Genomic DNA, 22,707 nt, shown 5'->3' with positions numbered 1-22,707 from the left:
GGTTTATGCAAGTTTAGGTTTGAAAGTAACACTTGTATGTAGTTCTCATTAAGTCTATTTAAGACTGACGTCTCATCAATCACGGAAAATGTGCGCTTTTCGAATGTTGGCAGCGATTGACTCAAATTTAAAGGAGTAAAAACAGATGAAAAGTAATTGTTAAGGATCGTAGCTATATGGCTTTCATTAGAAGTAATGTTTCCATTTGACTCTTTCATAGACCTTATTTGATTTTTAACTTTAAGTTTCATGTTTATATACCTATATATAAGTTTTGGATTTGTCTTGGCTTTTTCGGACATAGATTTTTCATATTGAGCAATAGAATGAGTTAGAGTTTGTTTTACTTTATTGCAGCTAATATTGTATAGTTTAGTGTCCAGACGCCAGTTTGGGTTTTTGCTTCTATAATAAAGTTTTTTTTTGTTTTTTATAGCAGAGATTACTTCTTTTGTGATCCAAGGTGTGTGTAAAGCAGAATTATTTGATTTGATTGCTGGTATTTGAAGATTACACCCTTCAATATAGATAGATTGGAATACATTATAACATTCATTAATATTTAAATTTTTAAAACGATTAACCCAGTCAATATCTTTGAAATACATGTTTAGTTTATCGAAATTGCCATTTTTAAAATCTTGTCGAGATGAAGAAAACCGATTTCTAGGAGGGGTTGACGATTCTACAGCGAAATTCCAAGTTAGAATTAAATTAGCTCGTCCTTTTTTAGTGCACCCCAGTTGAGAATGTCTTTCAAGAGAAAATATACGTTGAGATGACTCCGTTAAAATAAGATCTAGAGTGCTGGATGGACCTAATATAGAGTTCAATTGAAAAGTATAAAAATTGACATGCTGTGTTAAATGATTTGAATCAAATGTTTCAATAAAGTCTTCAGCTAGTGAGTTTGTGGTAATTGCTGTGTTGTTATGCCATGTGGTATGGTCAAGGTTAAAATCTCCTGCGATAAGAAGACCAGAGTAGTGTTTTTTTTCGACTAAATTAGATGCAAAATTTATAGAGGCTTTAATCTGATTATTTACAAAGTTATTGCTGAGGGGTGAACGGTATATACAACCAACTAGAATTTTTTCAGTTCCAAGAATAACTGAGCACCAAACTTGTTCAGAGTCATTGTTGAGTTCAAGATATGTTACTTCATGGCTTATTAGTGTATCAGATATATAAATGCAGACTCCACCATGAAGATTAATTGTGCGATCATGCCTATATGCGATATAATTAGTGAGGTTAATAATAGAGTTTTCATTAAACCATGTTTCTGTTATAAAGACAAGACTCGGTGGTGCTTTTGAAGTTTGAATAAGGCTTTGCAGCTCGGCAAGCTTCTCTGCATTTAACGAGGTCGCATTTGTGTAAAAACAACTAAAACTGTTAAGATGAATTGTTGTGTTTTTTTTATTATTGATAATCATTTTTATATTATTATTGATTCTGTTGTGAACTGATTTAAGTTTTAATTCTGTTTTAACATGTCTTGGATCATAATTTTTTTCCAAGGGTTGAGTCCCAAACTCCATCAACGCGTGTGACTCTACCACTACGGATGGCAAAACAAAAGGGCTGATCCTTTTGCTGACTTTCAAGTTTTTCTTTGTTGAGCCTGTTACATTCTATACGTAGTAGTTTAGATTGCCTTTGTTGAGCAGGAGTTTCATCTGGATTGATGTAGATTCCATTTCGAGCATTGTTGAGTCTAAGTTTATGGGCAACTTTGAGAATTGTATTTCTTTCATCTACGTTATTAAAAACTACTTGTAATGGACCTGTTTGTGTTGAGGTGCTTTTGCCACCTCTAAAGCGTCTAATAGTAACATGCTTACATTCAACATTTAGTTCGTTTAAAAGTGATGTAACTAGCATTTTATCATGTTCAATACGGTCGGCAGCGACTAGAGAAGAAGATGTCTCAGTACCAAAAATAATAACATTTTTTTGTTTTTTTTCTCTTTCCTGAACTTCACGTGCATTTGCATCCAGCAATTCTAGTTGAGCATTTGACCTTGTTATTTTACCTCTTCCAGAAACTACTGAGGCCCAGCTGGAGTTTGTTATATTGCTGCTGTTAGTGTAAGGTTTTAAAGTTTGTGATTCAGAAATGCTGACATCTGAGGCCCACTGATTTCAAGTGCTGTTACTTTTGCATCTTGAATAAGTTTTTCTTTTTGAAGATACTCTATTTGTTCACGCAAATTAGAGTTTTCATCTCTAAGCATACGAATTTCATTTGTTGTAGCTGTTTTAAATGCAAGAAACTCATATCGAAGTTCTTCGTTCTTACTTATTGCAAAAGCAACTGAATTCGCCTTGAGTTGTGTGGCTGACATTTTCGACTTCTGACTTGATGAAGTTTGCTGTTTCTTATCTTGCAAGGAGGGCTACCACCCTTAATAACAGTGGATTACCTCCTGGTCGTGAAATATTTTATATATTAGTTATCTTATTAACACAAATAGAACTGTTAGTTTTTTGTGTTTTTTTCCGTGTATATATATATATATATACTCCTTGTATATTTGTACACCTTGTTATATATTTCTCTCTATATATATCTATATGTATATATATATATATATATATATATATATATATATATATATATATATATATATATATATATATATATATATATATATATATATATATATATATATATACTCCTTGTATATTTGTACACCTTGTTATATATTTCTCTCTATATATATCTATATGTATATATATATATATATATATATATATATATATATATATATATATATATATATACTCCTTGTATATTTGTACACCTTGTTATATATTCTCTCTATATATATCTATATATATATATATATATATATATATATATATATATATATATATATATATATATATATATATATATATATATATATCTATATATATCTATATATATATATATATATATATATATATATATATATATATATATATATATATATATATATATATATATATATATATATATATATATATATATATATGTATACATATATATATAAATACATATATATATATTTATAGAGAGAGAGAGAGATACAAATTATTTTAGGCAGCACATACAAAGCTGTATTCAAAAAGGTGATGTACTTTGTTGGCACATGAAAAGTAATTTACTAGTCACGAAATGCTCAAAAACAGACTGACCAAACTGTGGCTTGAAATACCAATCAAAATGATTGAAAAACAAAAAAAAATGTGAACCCTGCCTCAGTTTTTTTCTTTCCAACAGTCTAAACATACCATAACTCACAAAAAAACAAGTGTGCCTAAACTTTCTGCACAAGGTGTATATGTGCATATATTACTCATAAGATATATTGCTTATTTATATTAATAATAAAACTCAGGCATATTTTCTTACCTTGATCATATTGAAAACAATCTCTACTTTATTTAAAACTAAATTTGTATCTGGAAGAGATCTTACACTTAAAAAAAATTTTTCAACTCCCATTCGACAATACACAATAGAAGGAGTGACACTTTGAATAACTGAATACGAGATTTTTGCTAAAGCTGTTATCATTATCTCTAAACTACTTGGTGGGAGTTGATCAATGTTTTCCCAACACATAAACCAAACATGTAGTGATGAACTTATGTTATCTTCAATATGTTGATGAGTAATGTTCTTTCTGCCTAATGACCTAATCAAAGTTTCGTAATCAGTTTCTTTTCTAACATTATTTGAAGAAGAATTATTTTGATTTGAGTTTGTAAAGTTTCCTGTATGACTTTGATTTTGATTGTTCCCAGCCCCTTTCGTAGCATGATGTTTTTGAACATTTGAATGTCCTGTTAAATAATTTCTACCTACTGATGAGGAGTTACCAACTGCTGTTGAATAGCTTCCACTTGCTAATGGATTGTTAAATGGTGATGAATAATTCCCAGAAACTGACGATCTTGGTACCTAAAGAATCAAAAACACTAATCAAAGTAAAAGTTGGTAAAGCAAAAAAGTTGACAACCTTTATTCAGAACCTTTATTCTTACTTTTTATTATTCAGAAAATATACAATAATTTTTAGAAGTATTTTAGAACCTAAATTACAAACATATTTAAAATAATATTCATCATATGATTATAATTATTATTTTTATCAAATGTATTTGATGCATTATGTACCATGACTTTCCCAGAGTGTTCTAAGAATATAGAATTAAATTTCTTCGAACTTTCTAAATATATATGGGAAATCAATAAAAAGAAATTTACAAACTTTATTCTTATGTAAAAAACAATTGATAGAGTACAGCTATTTAAACCAAAAGTTTAAATAGCTGTGTTCTATCAAATTTAAACCATTCAGTCGCAGGTTAATTCTATAACAAGTTATAGATAATTCCATGTCAAGCCATCAGAAATAAACAAAAATCGCCACCCCATGTTTTAGACTAATTTTTTTGTATGTTATAGGGTTTATAAAAACTTCAAAAACCTGAAATTTGGAACCTCCAACTCCTTATGACTCTTAAGATATTCAGGATGAAATTTTCTTTTTTATGCTCAATCAGCCTTTCTTGTAAAATGCTTTTTTGTCATTTGATAGCAATTTTTATGAACGAAGGTATCATCCTAAAATTTGGTACATAACAATCTTCCACATGGCAAATATTAAATTATAAAATTTTTTTAGACCACCTAAAGTACATGTAAATTGAATAATAATGACATACATTTTGGCAGTCCAAATGGCGATGTCACCATGACAACTTTTTTTTTTTGAGGCATTTGTACAACTTACAATATAGGTATCAAACATTTCTATTAATGAAAAATATATTATTGCATTTTTTTTTTACTTTTCTACTTTTCTGCAGGCTTTTAAGTAAAGCTAATATAAATGCTGAGTTGGATAACTTATTTATGACAAAATTAGCTATATCTTAATTTTATGTTGTAAAAAGTTATTTTTAAAGTCTTTTTGAAGACAATCATAATTTTATATTTTATTTCTAATTTTTTTGTGCATGGGGCATGGGGTAGGCTCAAAAAGGATGCAATTAGGCATTTTACCATTGTTTATTGTTATTAAATGATTATTATCTATTTAGTAATAAAATGTGCTGAAACAAGGTGTGTTCATATTAAAGTGATTGTTTGAAATGCAACTAACAAATGTTATATCATTACTATATGAGTGGTAAATAAAAATAAAATTTAACTACCTTTGAATAATGTATAAGAGGAAGTCATATAATATGACACATCCAAACTAATAAAATGTTTAAATAATTTTTCAAAAACTAAATATTATATATAAAATTTATTTTGTAAAATATTTTAAAACCAGATTTTTTGAAGAAATCTAAAAGTTTAAATTATCAAGGTGTTCTATTGGATTAGAATGAATGCCAAAAGTTTAACAAGATAACACGGTATTTTAGAACTATCAATTAAATTTTCAAGTGATGAAAAACATTGGTTTATTTTATCATGGAAAATTTTTTACAGCAATTTGCCATAAATATAATATATATATATATATATATACATACATGCATACATACATACATACATACATACATACATACATACATACATACATACATACATACATACATACATACATACATACATACATAACTATATATATATTATTTTTGAAGTTTTTATATAATTTCGCTTCATCTGAGACCTAGCAAGACATACATCAGCACCTCTATTTATATATATGTATAAATATATTATATATGTATAATACCTGTATAAATATCTATATAATAATAATAATAGTAATAACAAGAGATTAAAGATCATTTACAACAATCACAATAGTGATGAAGTAATTCAGAAGCACTAAAAATGTTTGCTATAGGTTCAAGAAAGCATCTTTCAAGAGCTGATGTAAAAAAAAAAATTTTTTAATGTTTCTAAAGTGATTGTTTATAGACAAACCAATCCAAATTTGAATTGCAGTCATACAGTCTTTGGATAGCGACACGTAAGTTAGCAACTGACTGACTGACTGAATGCATCTTGTGTTTTGCCTTGAAATTTGGGTATTTAGGAGTTTGAATAAATATGCAGTAAACTTGGTCGATAGTTTTATATGTGATAACTGATATCTTATAAATTATTCTTTGATGGATTGGTAACCAATAAAGAGACTTTTTAATGGAAAGAAGATGATGCAAAATTTTTGAGATTAAGAATGAGAGATGATGCAACTATTTTTTGTACATTGAAATTTGTTAAGATTTTTTTGGTAAGAATATAATAATTGCAATATTTTGGATAGAACGTGATAATACATTAAATAATAGTCAAGAGTTAACAATGCAAAAAGCAATTGCTGCTTCTTTAGTGAGAAATGGATCTATGTGGCAAAAAACACAAATATGGAAGTTGCAGGATTTAACAGTGTTGCATGGCTGACGCCATCAATTCCCTCCCCCCCCCCCCTACTTTGAAACTCATATTGTCGGCCCTGTGTTGCTTATATGATAGTCCATAAAAAGATATGGACTAGCATATAAGCAACCCAGGATTCTTATCAGATTTACTGTAGTTAGTGTTGCTCCATAAAATGAAATTTTAGAATCATTTATATTTACACTTTTTTGTTTCCAAGATCCGAATGAGCTTCTGCTTTGTTTAGGTTAGTTTAGATAGCTTGTTTAAGTTAGGTTAGGTTGCTTCTGCTTTGTTTAGGTTAAGCAGAAGTCCATTTTCTAGAAACTATTTTATGATTGAATTAGCACATTCAGTGATTTTGTTAATGTTATCTTTTCCTGGGTTTATAAGAGTATATATTTGGATATCATCAGAATATTGATGATGATTAGTGCCATGTTTAGCTATAATACAATATATGGGTGATGTAAACATTGAAGTATAAATAGAAATCTGTCTAATGGAATATATCTGTTTAAATCTGTCTAATGGAATATATAAATCTGTCTAATGGAATATATAAAATAGAAAATATATAAATATATAATATATAAAGTAATATAGAAAATATATAAATATAGAGGAAGTATAGAAATATAGAATATAAAATAAGAAAAAATAGAAATATAGAATATAAAATAAGAAAAAATAGAAATATAGAATAAAATATAAAAATATAGAAAATATAGAAAAAATATAGAAAATATATAAATAAATTATAAATAAAAATCTGTCTAATGGAACAAATAAAATAGCAATCTGTCCAATTGAAAATAGAAATCTGTTTAATGTCTAATAAACTATCCTGTGGTACTCCAGTTGAACTCACTGGCAAATGGAAACAAAAGATTTTTGAGAGTGAAATTATGATGTCAGCCACTTTGTAGATATATATGTATATAAACACCTCCCCAATTCATGTCCCGAAGGCGATGAAGGCCACTATAGTCTAGAAGGCTGCTTTAGTTGTGATTACCACCTTCTTTCAACTCTATATCTCCAAAACACAAACCTTGACAAACAAGGCCGCTGCTTGGAGAAACAAGTTGAGCACAGTACCACCAAGGACATGGTGGAGATCTATAGATACCTAAGCATTTTTTTTTATTATTATAACACGTCATGCAGGATTTAAACATATTTAGAATATTTGGGTTGCAGAACTCTGAAGAATAATATTTTGTAACTCTTTTCATTCCAATATCATGTTTGACCTTTTGACCTTTTTTTACAACTTTATTGTTTATCTTCAAATAGAACTTTTTTTAAATAAGGCACTGTGAGTTACAATACAGCCAAATCTTTTTCGACCACAGGAAAAGTTGGTGGCAATTTTCCGATCTGTAAACATGGAATATAGCTCTTTAGACTTATTCTCAGTTGATCTAAAAGATTATTTGCTTTTGCTAACTTCAACAATGTATAATCTTCATTGCTAACTTCAATTGCTAACTTCAACAATCTATAATTTAATAGACAGAATTTTTAATATAAACTCTGCGTACTTGTTATATAAATTCCAAAAATTACTTTGAGCAAAGCCCATTAAACAATTTTTATGAACTTTAATAAAACTTAACTCAATGTTAGAGAAAATGGAACAAAAAGAATGCAAACATATATGTCAGCAATAAAATACAATAATACTTACTCTGTATATGTTTTAGTATTCTTCTGTTTTGTTTTGTATAACTGTAAATTTTTTACTGTTCTATTCCCTACTTTTTGACCAGATCATTATATATATATATATATATATATATATATATATATATATATATATATATATATATATATATATATATATATATATATATATATATATATTTATATATATTTATATATATATATATATTTATATATATATATATATATATTTATATATATATATATATATATTTATATATATATATTTATATATATATATATATTTATATATATATATATATAAATATATATATATATATATATATATATATATATATATATATATATATATATATATATATATATATATATATATATATATATATGATCAAATTAATAAAACTTCAATTTATACCAAAAATTAAATTACAGGAAGTCGCCAATGTCTTAACTTCAGTAAATTTTCACACATTTGTGGAATTTGCTGACACTATTATAAAAAAAATTCTTTATAAATGACTACTTATGTTTTTTTTTAAAAAAAATATTTTTTAAAATGGGGATTTAATGTAACTATTATTTGAGCTCATTTATTTTTAGGGTTTTTTAAGAGAAACTTATTTTTGAGCCTACATTTAGAAATTAATTTCAATTTTTTGTTTAATAAACATTCTTGGTTTGCATGTGTAATTATTTCAAATTTTTCTTGTAGGCATAGTAAGCATTTTTTGGAAATATTGTTATATGCAGGCGCTGTCTTAAGGATGGACCAATTCAGTATAAAATCATCAATATTTTTATCTTTTAATTCCCATATATATTTTGACAGCATGGTGTCTTTTGAATACTTTTTATTTTTAAAAGATTGCTTATGATTGGCAAAACATTTTTTCCATTCACCCTCTGTTATGCCAATATATTGTTTATCAGGTACATTCTTAGAGGAAACAACATATTTATATACCACATTTTTTGATAAACAACTTCCACTCATTAGACAATTGTTTTTTTGTTTACAATTATAATTTTCTATAGTTTTTTCATTTAGGATTTCTTTTTTGCTTAACAAAGCATTATTGTGGACTTTTATAATTCTTTCCATATTTTTTGTGCAACTGTAGCTAACTTAATTGTATTTCGATTAAAAATTTTATGTAATTTATTATAGGGTGAGCAATGCTTATCAACCAATTTTATAAACACTTTTCCTATGTTAGTGGAAACATTTTTGCTATATGGGGGGTTGAACAAAATTATATTTCTAGTTCTATTTCGCTTTTTTGTATTCTTTTTTTCAGGGTAATATTTTAGTTCAAAATTTTCAAAACCACTTTTTAAATCCCAATTTCAATTAATAACAGGCTAAACCAAAACTCCTCTAATGAAAATGTATTCAATTCCTCTAAACAAATATTTGAAGATGCCCTTTAAAAAAGCAGTTTTGATATTTTTTAGAACTCAAAGAACTGTCAGTTAATTTTGAAATGAACAATGAACAAATTTTTTATTTAAATAAAATACTATGGTGTTTATCCATTTTAAAAATATTAAAGTTTACTGGTAAATTTACAGGTAAAGTTACCGGTAAATTTTACATTTGCAACACTTATCATCATCTTCCAATACTACTGCTAATTGTCTCCTTCGTTGTTTATTCGTGAATGACCGAAGTTAGAGTATTTCAAAATTTCACTAATTTTTATAAAAAAAGTAGTTAATTATCAAAAATTAATAATTTTATTTTAATAATTTGCTTATTTTAGATTTTAATAGTATGCATTTTTTCAAATTGTTGTTTTGCTAAAGAATTATTTCAGCAGGTTGCATATAAGCATTATTATTTTTTATATAAGTTCATATTTACGAACTAATTACATATATTATTTGAGAAAAAAAAATTGTAAATTTGAGTTTTGCATACTTTTTTATATTTTTTCTTAAATGACCAAAGTTACATGGAGACCAAACTTAGGCAATTTTACGGTATATATATATGTGTGTGTATATATATATATATATATATATATATATATATATATATATATATATATATATATATATATATATTATATATATGGGCAATTCCACAGCTGAAAGTGAAAAAGTTGTCAAATTTTATTCTCTTTTTTGTCAACTTTTAGCAAATGAATATTGATGTAGAAATTAAAAGTTTATTTAAAATATACCTTTAATACTAAAAATAATTTGTTTAAGTCATTTTTATACCTCCGAAAGTTACAGTTTTTCTCATTGTCGCATGATAAAAAAGGTATCATTGTAATGTCATTTTAACCATGAATTTATTTGCATAATCGGAATTAATTTAGCATGAAAATGCAGCTAAAATGTTCAAACTGTTGTTGGTCAAATTTAATATTTTATAAAATATATATATCTTAAGAAAATAACAAAAAAACTATTGCAATTTTCATGTAATGTAAGTTAACAAAAACAGGATTAAGTTTTGCTTTTTCTAAAATTAGGTTGAAAAACTTTTTTAATAATATATGCGAAAGAATATTAAATGTTACATTTTTACATTTAAGTTTTGAATAACGATGCTTAGTTAAGCCACATTTTTATTTAAAATTGTGGTAAAATGTAAGTAAAACTGCATGCATTTACTAAAGTTATGGCATTTTTTCGTTGACAAAATGAATTATGTCATTTAGTAAACTTATTTTGTCTTACTATTTGTTATTACTAAAGTTATGGCATGTATTATTACTAAAGTTATGGCATTTTTTCGTTGACAAAATGAATTATGTCATTTAATAAACTTATTTCGTCGCATTGGTTGACAAGGTTTAAACTAAAACTTATAATAGGAGAATTTAGAAAAAAAATCTTTTATTTTATTTTAATATTATATAAAATCATTTATATTATTAATTTTTTATTTGCTTATGTGTTCTTACTTGGTTAACATATAAATATACTTAAAAAAATAAAAATAAGAATCATATAAAGATTTTTATTAATAAATAAAAAAACATTAATAAAAAAAAAAGATATATTTGATATATTCCCTTAATATAAAAAAAAATCAGTTAAAACCTTTTTTATTTTTGTTTTATTAAAAGAAATTTCCTTCCTGTCACAAACGATCACATATATCTGAACCCCTCTCCCTCCTAAACAGCGATAGCAGTTTTTTAGTCAAAAATACTTTAAAAGATTTAAATGTAAATACTTTGCAGCATTTTAAAAACTCAACCTAATGAAAATAAGTCAATACGCATAAACCTAAGGAGTGTAAGCAAAAACTTCGACAAACTAAAGATTTTCTTTTTTAAACAACTTTTTTCTCAATTATATTTATAAAGTTCCATAATAAATACTAAAATAATTTTTTAAAGTTGCCCTTGGTCTTGCGTAAAAACTGTTTTCCATTGAATAACTTTCATAAATTTTATGAAAAATCACTCAGGAAGAGAGCCACCAGTTTTTTAAAATTTCCTTTGTTAATTAGTTTTAATGAATGAGTTCAATACTCTTGCAATTGTTTTGTTACATAACTCTAACTCTGAATAATAGATATAAAAATTCCACAATAAATATTGCTCGTTAATGTAAGTGATGTAATGTAAGTTATATAGTATCAAAAAAACCAGTTTATTTTCCTTAGCCTGTCATCTCTGAAAATTTTAATATATTTTTTAAATTGGCATAGAATTCTTAACATCTTTTGAAAGTTTCTAATACAAACCGCTTTACTGATTTGTAGAAATCTGACCTAAAAGTTGATGCAATTTTTTTACCTTGTTTTCCGTGTAACGTAAGCTAAGTGGCATTTTCAGCAATAAGTTCACCCTTTTTTTCACCAGACTCAAAACTTTTTAGCTTATTTTATTCTTTAGACAATTTTTTCATACAAGATAGCTAAAAGTTTTATTTACAGTTTAAATAGGCAAATATTTGATAAAGTCGTTGTGCGTGTAACGTAAGTTAAAAATGGAATTACCCATATATAAAATAAAAAATAATATTGTATTTAAATACAATTCTCAATAGTAGAAAAGTGCTCAATGATTTAATTTAAACTTAATTTAAATTTTGTTGAAATTTAATTTAATTTTATTGAAATTTAAATTAATTTTTATTGAAATTTAAATTATTTTAATTAAATTATTTTAATGAAAAATTTATTTTAATGAAATTTAAGTTATCGAAATTAAATTTAAATTATTTAAATTATTTTAAATTAAAATAATTATATTTATATAAAATAGTTAAATTAAATATGATTAAATAAAATTATAAAAAAATAAAAGCATTAAAAATTATTTAAAATAAATTAAATTTAAATTATTTTAACTGAACTATTTTGATGAAATTTAAATTATTTAAATTAAAGTTTTTTGAAATTTAAATTAACTTAATTTAAATTTAATTTAAATTTTAAAATTTTAAAAGCATTATAAAATTAAAATGAGCATTATAAAAAAAAAAAAGATATAATGTTTGTCTAATCAGTGTTTTAGGACAACAACAGAAATTTGTTTTTGTGTTTGCACATAGAGACCATTTTGCCCTATTTTTTAATTAAGTTAGTGCCTTTACAAAGTAAGATTTCAAGTTTTTCATTTAAACAAAGATGACAAATTTTTGAAACCAGGTCGGCCTGCAACATCTAATAACTTTCCATTAAATAGATGGTACAAAATTATTTTCTTTTAACTCCCTTATTTCTTTGGAAAGTTCTGTGTCATGTTTATATTTATTGGTGTTAAATGATTTTAAATGGTTTGCATAATGAACTTTAAAAGAGGTTGCACTTATACCAATATATAATTTGTCTTTTTGTTCAGGGTCATTAGAACATACTGTTGCTTGGTATACAATGTTATAAGATAGCACAATGGGCAGGCAGATTAAGTAACGCAAGTGCAATTTTTTTCTTTTACTGTATTATTATCATTGTATAAAATATTTTTATTATTTCTATGTTCAGCATACAATATAAAAAGTCTGTCAAGTAAAGTGTAAAGTAAAAAATTTACTGTATTATTATCGTTGTATAAAATATTTCTAATATTTCTATGTTCAGCATACAAGAATAACTAATCTTAGCTGAGTTTTTATTAAACATTTTGTGCAGGTTGACGTGGAAATGATGCTCAACTAAGGTTAAAAAGCGTTTACCAATTTTTTTTAGTGACATTTTTGCTAAATGTTGAGTTGTACCATATGATATTGCACTTGTGCTTTTTTCTTTGAGTTTGTTTTATGTTTGGTTGGTAGTACAGTGAGTGTACAATTGTATTCAGAATACTCTAATGCATAATCATAAGGAGGAGCAGAATTTTTAAAAATAACTTTACTTGACGATGTAGCAGACAGTCTTAAATTAATGGATTGTGGCAGACATTTTATATTGTAAGGTGAATGGTTAGAATCAGCATGTGTGTAATTAAGGGTATTATCCAGTTTACCGTAAGGTTAAAATTGAGTAAATTAATAATCAATGTAAGAATAAATTGTCAGAAATATTTACAGTTACATCAAGATAATTTATGATTTTCAGATTATATGAAATGAGAAGTTTATGAATTTTTTAAATTTGCACAAAATGTTTTTTTACTTTTTCTATTTGTTTTCCACTTTTATTCTTAAAAATAGTGAAATTTTTGTCTTTATATAGACCAAAATAGTTTATGTTATAAAATTGAGAAAGCTGAAACAAAATGAAAATACCAACTAGTTTGCATACCTATGCATCATAGAATATGTCCATAGTGACCTTAATTAAACCAGCTCCTTTTTTATTAAGATTTTCTTGCATGCTGTATAAATGCACTATGTTCTACAGTTACAAATGCATGCTGCTTCACAAAAGTAATTACCTTTGTTAGAAGATTTTCTGAGATTGATGGATAAAAGTCATTGATGTCGAAGAAAAAAATTTTATAACATAATTTATAGTTTGTAATATATTGGTTTTTTTGTACCTTAAAACCTTTTATTATGTCTCGAGTAAAGAGTAAACTTAGTTGATGTCAAAATATTTTTTATTTATTTATTTGATTCAGACAGCAAGTACAGTACAAGATCCATAGATAAGATAAAAAAAATAATTAAAAGTTCTGTTTAATCTATACACAGCTGCATTGCTGCTGGCACAGGTAACTAACTGATTTATAAGGCTAAGTCTGTAGTTATGCAATAAAATCTAGATTAGGCAAGCCTAGTGCCATAAACATATTTGTAGCACTTGGGTACTTATCATATTCAAAAAATATTTCAGTACATTTCTTGTAACAAGAGTCTAGCTTTAACATAGTATTTGCACTAAAATTATTCCATAGAGCCGCATCATAAAAACAGAAGCAGTAGGTCTTAAATAGCTGCACTTTTACCTTAATCAAGCATTTCTTGAATCATCTGATTAATCTCTCAATTTATATCAGCATTATCAAACAAACCATTTTCTATTATGTGACACAGATAATTGAATTTGTCAATGAAACTAATTCACATCCAGCTAAGGTACAGTGGAAAATTGCTTGACACAATCTTACATCTCTGTTTTGGGCTAAATACCATACACATTGTTTTTTTTTTGTATTAAATGACATGTTAATAGTGGTGGCTTCACCTTTTAATGCAGTTAATAATTTTTGTAATGCAAACCAAGACGGAGCAATTAGCACAATATTGTCGGCATATGCAAAAAGATTCAAAGAAGTTCCACCTATGTTAAATCTAATATGCATATTCCTAATATTGAAAATCAGTGTTCTTATATAAAATATGAACAAGAAAAGTGAAAGAATTCCACCTTGCCGTACACCATTGCTTATGTTAAAGCTATCAGAGTTTACTTTCTGCCATCTGACAAACATAGTTTGATTTTTGTACCAAGATGCAAGTTGACAGATTCCATTCTTAGCAATTCCCTGATCAATTAATTGAGGAAACAGTTTCCAATAATAAATGCTATCAAAAGCTTTGTTGAAATCTATAAAGCATGTGAATACATGGCTTCTTCTAGAAATATAGTATTCAACTGTCTTTTTTAAATAATATGTACAAAACATTGTGGAATGAATTTTCTTAAAACCAAACTGAAAATCATAAGCATTCTCATGAGCTTTGATATATTCAAATAAAACACCTTCAAGTATTTTAGAACAAGCAGGAGAGATTGCGATTGCTTTGTAATTATTTACATCTGTTAAGTTTCCAATTTTAGATTTTACTAAAAGTATTATCATGGCTTCACAAAATGTTGATGGCAAATGTCCATACAACAAGCATAAATTTAAAAAAATACTTAGATAGAGAGACAGTCTATGTCCTCCATATATAAATGATTCCATAAGCAAGTCATCTAGTTCAGCAGATTTTCTCTTTTTTTGCTTATGAAAAGCATTAGTAAGGTCTATAATAGTAACTCTAACAGGTATGTCTAGCAATGAAGAATGCACTTTCTGTTCAAACTGTATTCTATACTGGTTATCATTAAGTGAATTATATGGTGTTTGAAAATATTTCTTCCACATAGTGACGATGTCATTGTCACCAGTAACTCCACCAACACTAGCAACATGATTGGTTGCCTTTACATTATTAGTTTCATACACACTGTTCCAAAACTTTAAAGGATCGCCACTATTTATATTCAGTGCACATCTGTTAGCTTTAATTTGCTCAGTATGATTTTTACAGTGCCTAAAAGCAAGTTTAAATACTGGCCGAGTTTTTTTCATTCTTTCAAAGATAATACCATGTTTAGGTTTTCCATCAATTACTCATTGTTTGAATGCATCCCGTGCTAACTCATGTTTATCTGCAACATAGATATTCCATCCAGGAACATTAAATTCCGAATTTACTATTAAACCCCTATGAGGTATCATGTCAGCCACAGTAGATTGCATACATTTTATAATGTTATCGTAAAAAAGATCAATTTCAGAAGCAATACATTCATGAAATACAGAACAATTAAATATACTAAGAGGTACTTTTACTCATTGAAGTAAATAATCCATTAATATTGAGTTAAAATGGAATAGTCACAAGCTTGCCAATCTGGCTTACTAGGCAACATCTTGAAAGTAGAATTACTATCTATTGTAGCAGCTTTGCTATTTACTGAGCATAAAATTAAAAAAACTAATGATCTATGATTTGATGCAATGACTTCTGTTAATACCTAATCATTTGCTATTAATTTATCCACAGCATGGCTACATAAGACATAATCTAGCCAAGAAGTATTCTTACTATCAACACTGATATAGGTAAAAGCATTATTTAACCTGTTTATATCAGATTTAATCAGATTATTTTCAGCAACAAGATTTGAGAACTCGTCATAAAATCTTAAGCCCTCATGACAATTAAAATTACCTGCAATAATAGTTTATACTGTATGTTTCTACTATAATAGCATTCAATTTGGAGCATATATCAATATAGGCTTGAAGACTCTCCTCATCGTTATAATTAGTGGGCATGTATACATTCATAAGCAGCACCAACAGCAACATAGAAAGATGAATATCCTTCATGCTTTGTTTTTAGCTTTTGACACTTAACTGATTCATTATTTTTAATTTGCAAAATATCATAAGTGCATTCTATAACTTCATTCTCCGTAGTAGTGGATTCAAGACGCAACACAAATATATCGACAGTTTGTTTGCTAACTTATACTATAGATTTCAACCACATATTTGTCACTGATGATCCCAAAAAATGGGTCTTTGATTTTTTCAGTTGTTTAATATTTTGTGCTGGTTGTTGTTGATACTGCTTCCATGGTATTCCTTTTTTGACAATCTTTTTCTAAATCTAATTTACAAAATATGTAAATTATGGAACAAACTTAACTTTCCAAGTATTTTTAAAAAATCAGTTGGAAGAAAAATTGAAAAGGTTATAGAAAAACATGACAAGTATCTTAAAAAGCCAGGCAAAAAGGAAGAAAGCTCTGTTTTTGGAGATCTTTTTGATACCACCAATATTATGGGGATGGGGCTTAGTCTGGAAGATAAAAAATTTTATAACATACAATGATTAAGTTCAGGAGAAGTCGGTCACAGTACTAACACACAAATGTCATTACATCATTCAAAAGTCAGAGTTTGTAATGCAAGATACAACTTCGACAAGCAAAGTAAATAATTTTCTAGTTAGCAGTTTAACTGCATCAGAAGAAAGTGGTTCAGATTTAAATCCACAAGGCAATTACAAACCAGTGAAAATTAAAAAATCAAGAAAGAGAGTATACAATAGAACCAAGTTAGCATCTAATCTTGAACCGAATTAGCATCTAATCTTGCCAAATAAATTAGCTAGAATCTGTAAAAAGTCATATGAAAAAGGTATTGAAATTGAAAGTCTAAGTCAAACAGATCAACTATAATAAAAGGGGAAAGAAAGAATTACTAAAATAGTAAAAGAAGAACATTTCTGCAAACATTTTGATAGAAAGAAAATAAACAAGACTGAGTACCAAGTTGTGATACTTCAAAATGAAAATAATAAAATCAATTTAGAAATTGTTAAATGTGAAAGTGGAAAGTCTCATGCTTTAAAAAAATTTGCTAAAAGACTTTGATGCATGGAAATGTATTACAATGATTATATGTGACACAGTAGCAGTAAACACAGGAAAATTAAATGGTATAGTTGTAAAAATACAAAATGAAATGGAAACCAGAGGCTTTACTAAACCACAATATTTAGGATGTCAGTATTATATACTGGATTTCATTTTAAAACATGTTTTGGATCATTTTGTAAATTATAAATCAATAATGGTTTGAAAATCTATAATCAATCTGGTTTGAAAATCTTCAAAAAAATTATACAAATGAAGCTGAGCCTAATTATTACATAAACCTAGGATGGCAAGATGACTTCAAATTCCTTTATGAGTTATGTAAAGCTTTTTGTTACTTCAAGAACCAAAAAAGATTACTAAAAATTAAGTGGCATAAGCTTCCTCCATTGCACAATGCAAAATAGAACTCTAGAGCATCAAATGTTCTTATTGCCTATTTTCTTATACCAACATGGAGATGTGAACTTGAAAGTGCAGCAACCTTTATTGCAAATCCATGGAAAAAACTTAGGTTCAGCAAACAATTATTTGATGGTAAATTATATGACCATATGCTAGATGCATTGACTGAACTTAAGTGTACAGCTGTTTTAAAGTGCTTTATGAAACACTGGAGCAAAGTAGATAGTGCACTTCATATTCCAAGGAAAAACATCATTGCTGAAATTGGTGTTAAAATGATGAAAGATCTCCCTAAAAATTCAAAAAAATGGAAATATGCAAATGTTTAATTTATTGGAAAGAATGACCTGTGAAACATTTAACTAACTTGCAGAAATTTATTACTTTTATTGATCCACTTAGGTGACCACTTAGTTTTTAAGTACTAAATATAATTTACAGTTTGTTTTATTTATTTTTGTGGCTATTTATAAATGTGTTTCATATATTACATGTCCTCATGTAATATATGAAAAATCATATTATTAACTAGGGGGGGGGGGTGATATTTTTGCAACTAGACAGTCAATAAATCAGTTTTTTATCAATTACTCGACATTTCTTTGGTTATAGAAGTATGGCCACAACAGATTCAAAAAATGTCATAACCCTAATGTACAATATGTAAACTAATTATTTTATGATAACATCATTGTAATAAATGTTATTGGATTTAGAAATTGGATGTATGGTATGGATGTATCTTAGACTCCTATAAAAAGTTAATTAATTTGGAAATTAGAATAAGCTAACTGTTACAGAAAATTATAGTATAAATAAACAATATAACATAAATATAATAGAAAAATATATTGGAAATAATAAAATAGTAATAAACTTAAACATTTTTTTTTTTTTTCACTTTTTATACTTTTCCAGAGCTGAGAGTGTCATACAGTCAAGAAGGCTGCTCATTTTTTTAATAAATATAAAAATACCAAATAAAGACAATAAAAATACCTTGCATTTATGACATGTTTGACGACTTGGAAAGTTATCATATAAACATTGGCTGCAAATCCAGTTTGCTACTCCTCCACTTTGTAAATTTCCTCCCCCTCTCTGTACACTTCCTCCTCCTCTGTTTCCACTTCCTCCCCCTCTATTTCCAATTCCTCCTCCTCTGTTTCCACTTCCTCCTCCTCTGTTTCCACCTCCTCCTCCTCTGTTTCCACTTCCTCCTCCTATGTTTCTATTTCCTCTTCCAATATTTCCATTTCCTCTTCCTCTGTTTTCGCTTCCTCTCCCAGACTTCATTTAAATGATTATTTAAACTTGTGTGAAATAAAACCTGCAAAAAAAATTATATCTTAAAAACAATAAAATTGTATATATATATAAAAAAAAAGAAAAAGTCTTTCTATTTACATTACCTCACTAAACCACACTGCACTTCATCAGACTATACTCAATACAAATACATATGTATTTACATATGTATTTAATCTGGTCACGTTTATATAATTAAGTTTTTGCACCTGTCTAACCAAAAGTGGGTTGGGGAGGGTCAAAAAAAATTCCATTTTGCATCCTCTTTACAACTTAATAAGTAATCATTATCGCTAAAACGTTTGTTTCTTTTGAAAATTAATTGTATGCATTTAGATAAGAAAATACAAAGTTCAGGGGCCGATCCAGCTTTTTTTGTTACTTGAGATAACTAACTCACAGACATGGAACAAACTCAAAATATTTATATGTTTATATTTATGTCAAATAAGGATGCTTTGCAAAAATTTGCGATGATTGGAGCCTGGAAACAAAAAAGCCCTAAAATTTTGGCCCAAATGTGAGAGCGACAAATTGAAAAATTATTTTTTTTTACTATTTTTAACTTAAGTTATATATATCAATAAATTTTAAATTTGATAAGATCTCTCGGCGTTAAAAATTGTGACCTTTTAAATCCCCCTCAATTTGAGGGGGTTACAAACTTAATATGGTCATAACTTTTGAATGTTAAAAGATTATTGTATGAAATTTAAAATTTATTGCTAGATATAAATTAAGTTATGAATAGTAAAAAAAATATTTTGCCAACTTGTTGCTCTCACATTAGGGGCAGTTGTGGCCAAAATTTTAGAGCTTTTTTGTTCCCAGGCTCCAATCATCCCAATTTTTTGCAAAGCATTTTTATTTGACATAAGTATAAACATATAAATGTTTGGTAAAGCTACAGTTAAGCGGCCTAAAATAATTTTATTTTTTCGCTTGTTGCGCTTTCGTGTGAAGACTTGCTCAAAGTAGTGACTTTTTAATATAAACAAAAGGAATATTTATTGGCTTTAGTACATACATCGACTATCTTATAGCCTGCTGCTACAAGGGAGTGCTGCTACATCGACTATCTTATAGCCTGCTGCTACAAGGGAGTGCTGCTACATCGACTATCTTATAGCCTGCTGCTACAACGGAGTGCTGCTACATCGACTAAGGGTTTGGCATGGGGCAGCATCTTTTTTTTTTATTATTGTTTGACTTAATATTTCTAATGTTTAAAAAGCATCCTCTGACAAGAGCACAACAAGCGAAAAAATAAAATTATTTTAGGCCGCTTAACTGTAGCTTTACCAAATGTTTGGTGTTTGCTCCAGTCAAATTACCTCAAACACCAAAAAAAGCTGGATCCACCCCTGAAGTTATGACCTTGATATTGGAAAGGAAGGGGCAACTATAACTAAAACCAATAAAAAAAACAAAATAGAAATAAAAATAGAAATAAAAAAAGCCATAAAAAATTAAAATAGGAACCCAACATTTTAAATAAAAATTAGCATTTTCTCAAATAATTTACATTTTTAATATATAAGAGGGAGTTAAATAAAATAATCTTCTCCTTCTTAAAATCTTTCTTTTAATGCCAACGTGTAAGCGCTTAGAGAAAAATTGACTCAGTTAAAATATTTTAAGTTGAGAAAAACAAAATTTGATGAATAAATTTATGTATAATAAAAATTTATTACTTCAAACGTCATAACTTTTTGTAAAATTGTTCGATGTTCATAATTTTTCACCATTAAAATAATGTATTCTAAATGCCTTTCAAAAATATTTTTTTAGTATTTAATCAAATTTAAAGTTTTGTGTTACATACCTAGTATAGCGAGATGTTACTAGAAAAAAATATCGTACACCAAATGTTGATAGATGTTAAAAGTACACTATAAGGTATAAATGATAAGACGCAAAAGTAACGTTCTAAACTCTAAACTAACATTGCATTAATTCGCACTAGATTTGCTGAAAATGTTTCAGGGCGTTTGTTATTTACAATTATTATTTACAAATAGTAAATTAATAATTAAAGGCTATAGTTTAAATAAATATATATTTACCTAACAAAACTTTTAATTTAAATTTTCAAATCTTTTTTTATTATGGCAAAGTCGTGAGTTTTTTGTAAAAATAAAAAAAATGTAATTTGAACCTCCCTAATAATCTATTTAAAAGATTTCTTAGAAATTTACGTAGTTTTATGTTCTCCTTCACAAAATTCTTTGTAAAATATGGTTTTCGCAACCTTCGACCATTTAAACTGATAGACGCGCCTTACCGTAAGTTAATGCTCACAAATTTTTATATAGTTGAAGGTCGACAATATTACTATACATTATTTAAATATTATTTACATTTTTTTATTTATTAAAATACATTATTTAAATTTAAACTTGAATGCGCTTATAAAGATATTATGTTTACAAGCGCATTCAAATTCATAATGGAGTTCAAAAATTAGACTTAAAGTTTTTCTTTTTTGTATATAATTAAATAAATGAGAATATAATTAAATAGATTTATATAGATGTTCTATAAAAAAAAAAATTTATAAGAGATTACTTTTTTTTACATTTAAAAAAAAACAATCCGTTATGAATTATAAAATACAGAAATATAATTAAAATTTACATGATCATTGATAATTGTTAAAAAACAGATGAACGCGGGGACTCGTAAGAAAAACGTAAGGTCTCGTCGGCAAGAACTGCTGAAAAGTTTACGCGTTAAAATTTTGTATAACAAAGTATTCGCAAAATAAAAAAAGAAACTTACGATGAAAAATAAGAAATAAAAGAACTCAAGCTTTTAAGCTATTATTTAGAGTAGAAAAAAAATAATATTTTAGAATTAAAAACATAAACGTCAGTTAAAAAAAATTCCGTTATAAATATAAAGAAGCATTATACAGTTTTATAATTACAAAAAGTATAAATAATAATTAATAAATTTTTAAATTTTAAAAGAAGTTTAAAAAAATTATATATCATCTTATAAAAAAATAACTTTTTTAAGTTTTTATTTAAAAGAAAGATATAAACTCTTGAGAAAAGTCAAAAAGTTTTTCAAAACTTTTTTATTCTAAAGAAAAAGCTCGCTGAAATGAAATAGATTATTTTCCAAAATTAGTTTTATAAGCTGATTGACGAAAGTCGCTAAAATTTCGTGAATAGTGTTTAGGTTTTTCTTTTTTGGTATACAAATTATGATGAGGTACAGGGGATGGATGAATTTTCTATTTAAACATAAAGCAAATAAAAGTAAAAGTGTTAAGCTCATATATGTGTGGTGAATTCACCATAGAGCGCACAGTGACTCAGGACGA

The 22,707-nt window shown here is 26.8% G+C and overlaps 1 protein-coding gene across 1 annotated transcript in view; it reads right to left on the bottom strand.

The window, feature by feature from the left end:
- Positions 1 to 21,318, bottom strand: part of LOC100206283 (uncharacterized) — a 156,928-nt gene extending 135,610 nt beyond the window's left edge. Inside the window, exons 1-3 of the mRNA XM_065805859.1 lie at positions 21,202 to 21,318; positions 19,068 to 19,398; positions 3,404 to 3,955 (exon numbers count right to left, since the gene is read on the bottom strand). Of these exons, the coding sequence (XP_065661931.1) occupies positions 3,404 to 3,955; positions 19,068 to 19,364 (849 nt within the window). The 5' untranslated portion in view covers positions 19,365 to 19,398; positions 21,202 to 21,318. The remainder of the gene's footprint in view (positions 1 to 3,403; positions 3,956 to 19,067; positions 19,399 to 21,201) is intronic.
- Between the last annotated feature and the right edge of the window lie 1,389 nt (positions 21,319 to 22,707).

Source organism: Hydra vulgaris, chromosome 09 (genome assembly GCF_038396675.1).
Source record: "Hydra vulgaris chromosome 09, alternate assembly HydraT2T_AEP".
Taxonomy (NCBI): Eukaryota; Metazoa; Cnidaria; class Hydrozoa; order Anthoathecata; family Hydridae; genus Hydra; species Hydra vulgaris.
This window is presented reverse-complemented; position numbering and strand designations above follow the sequence as displayed.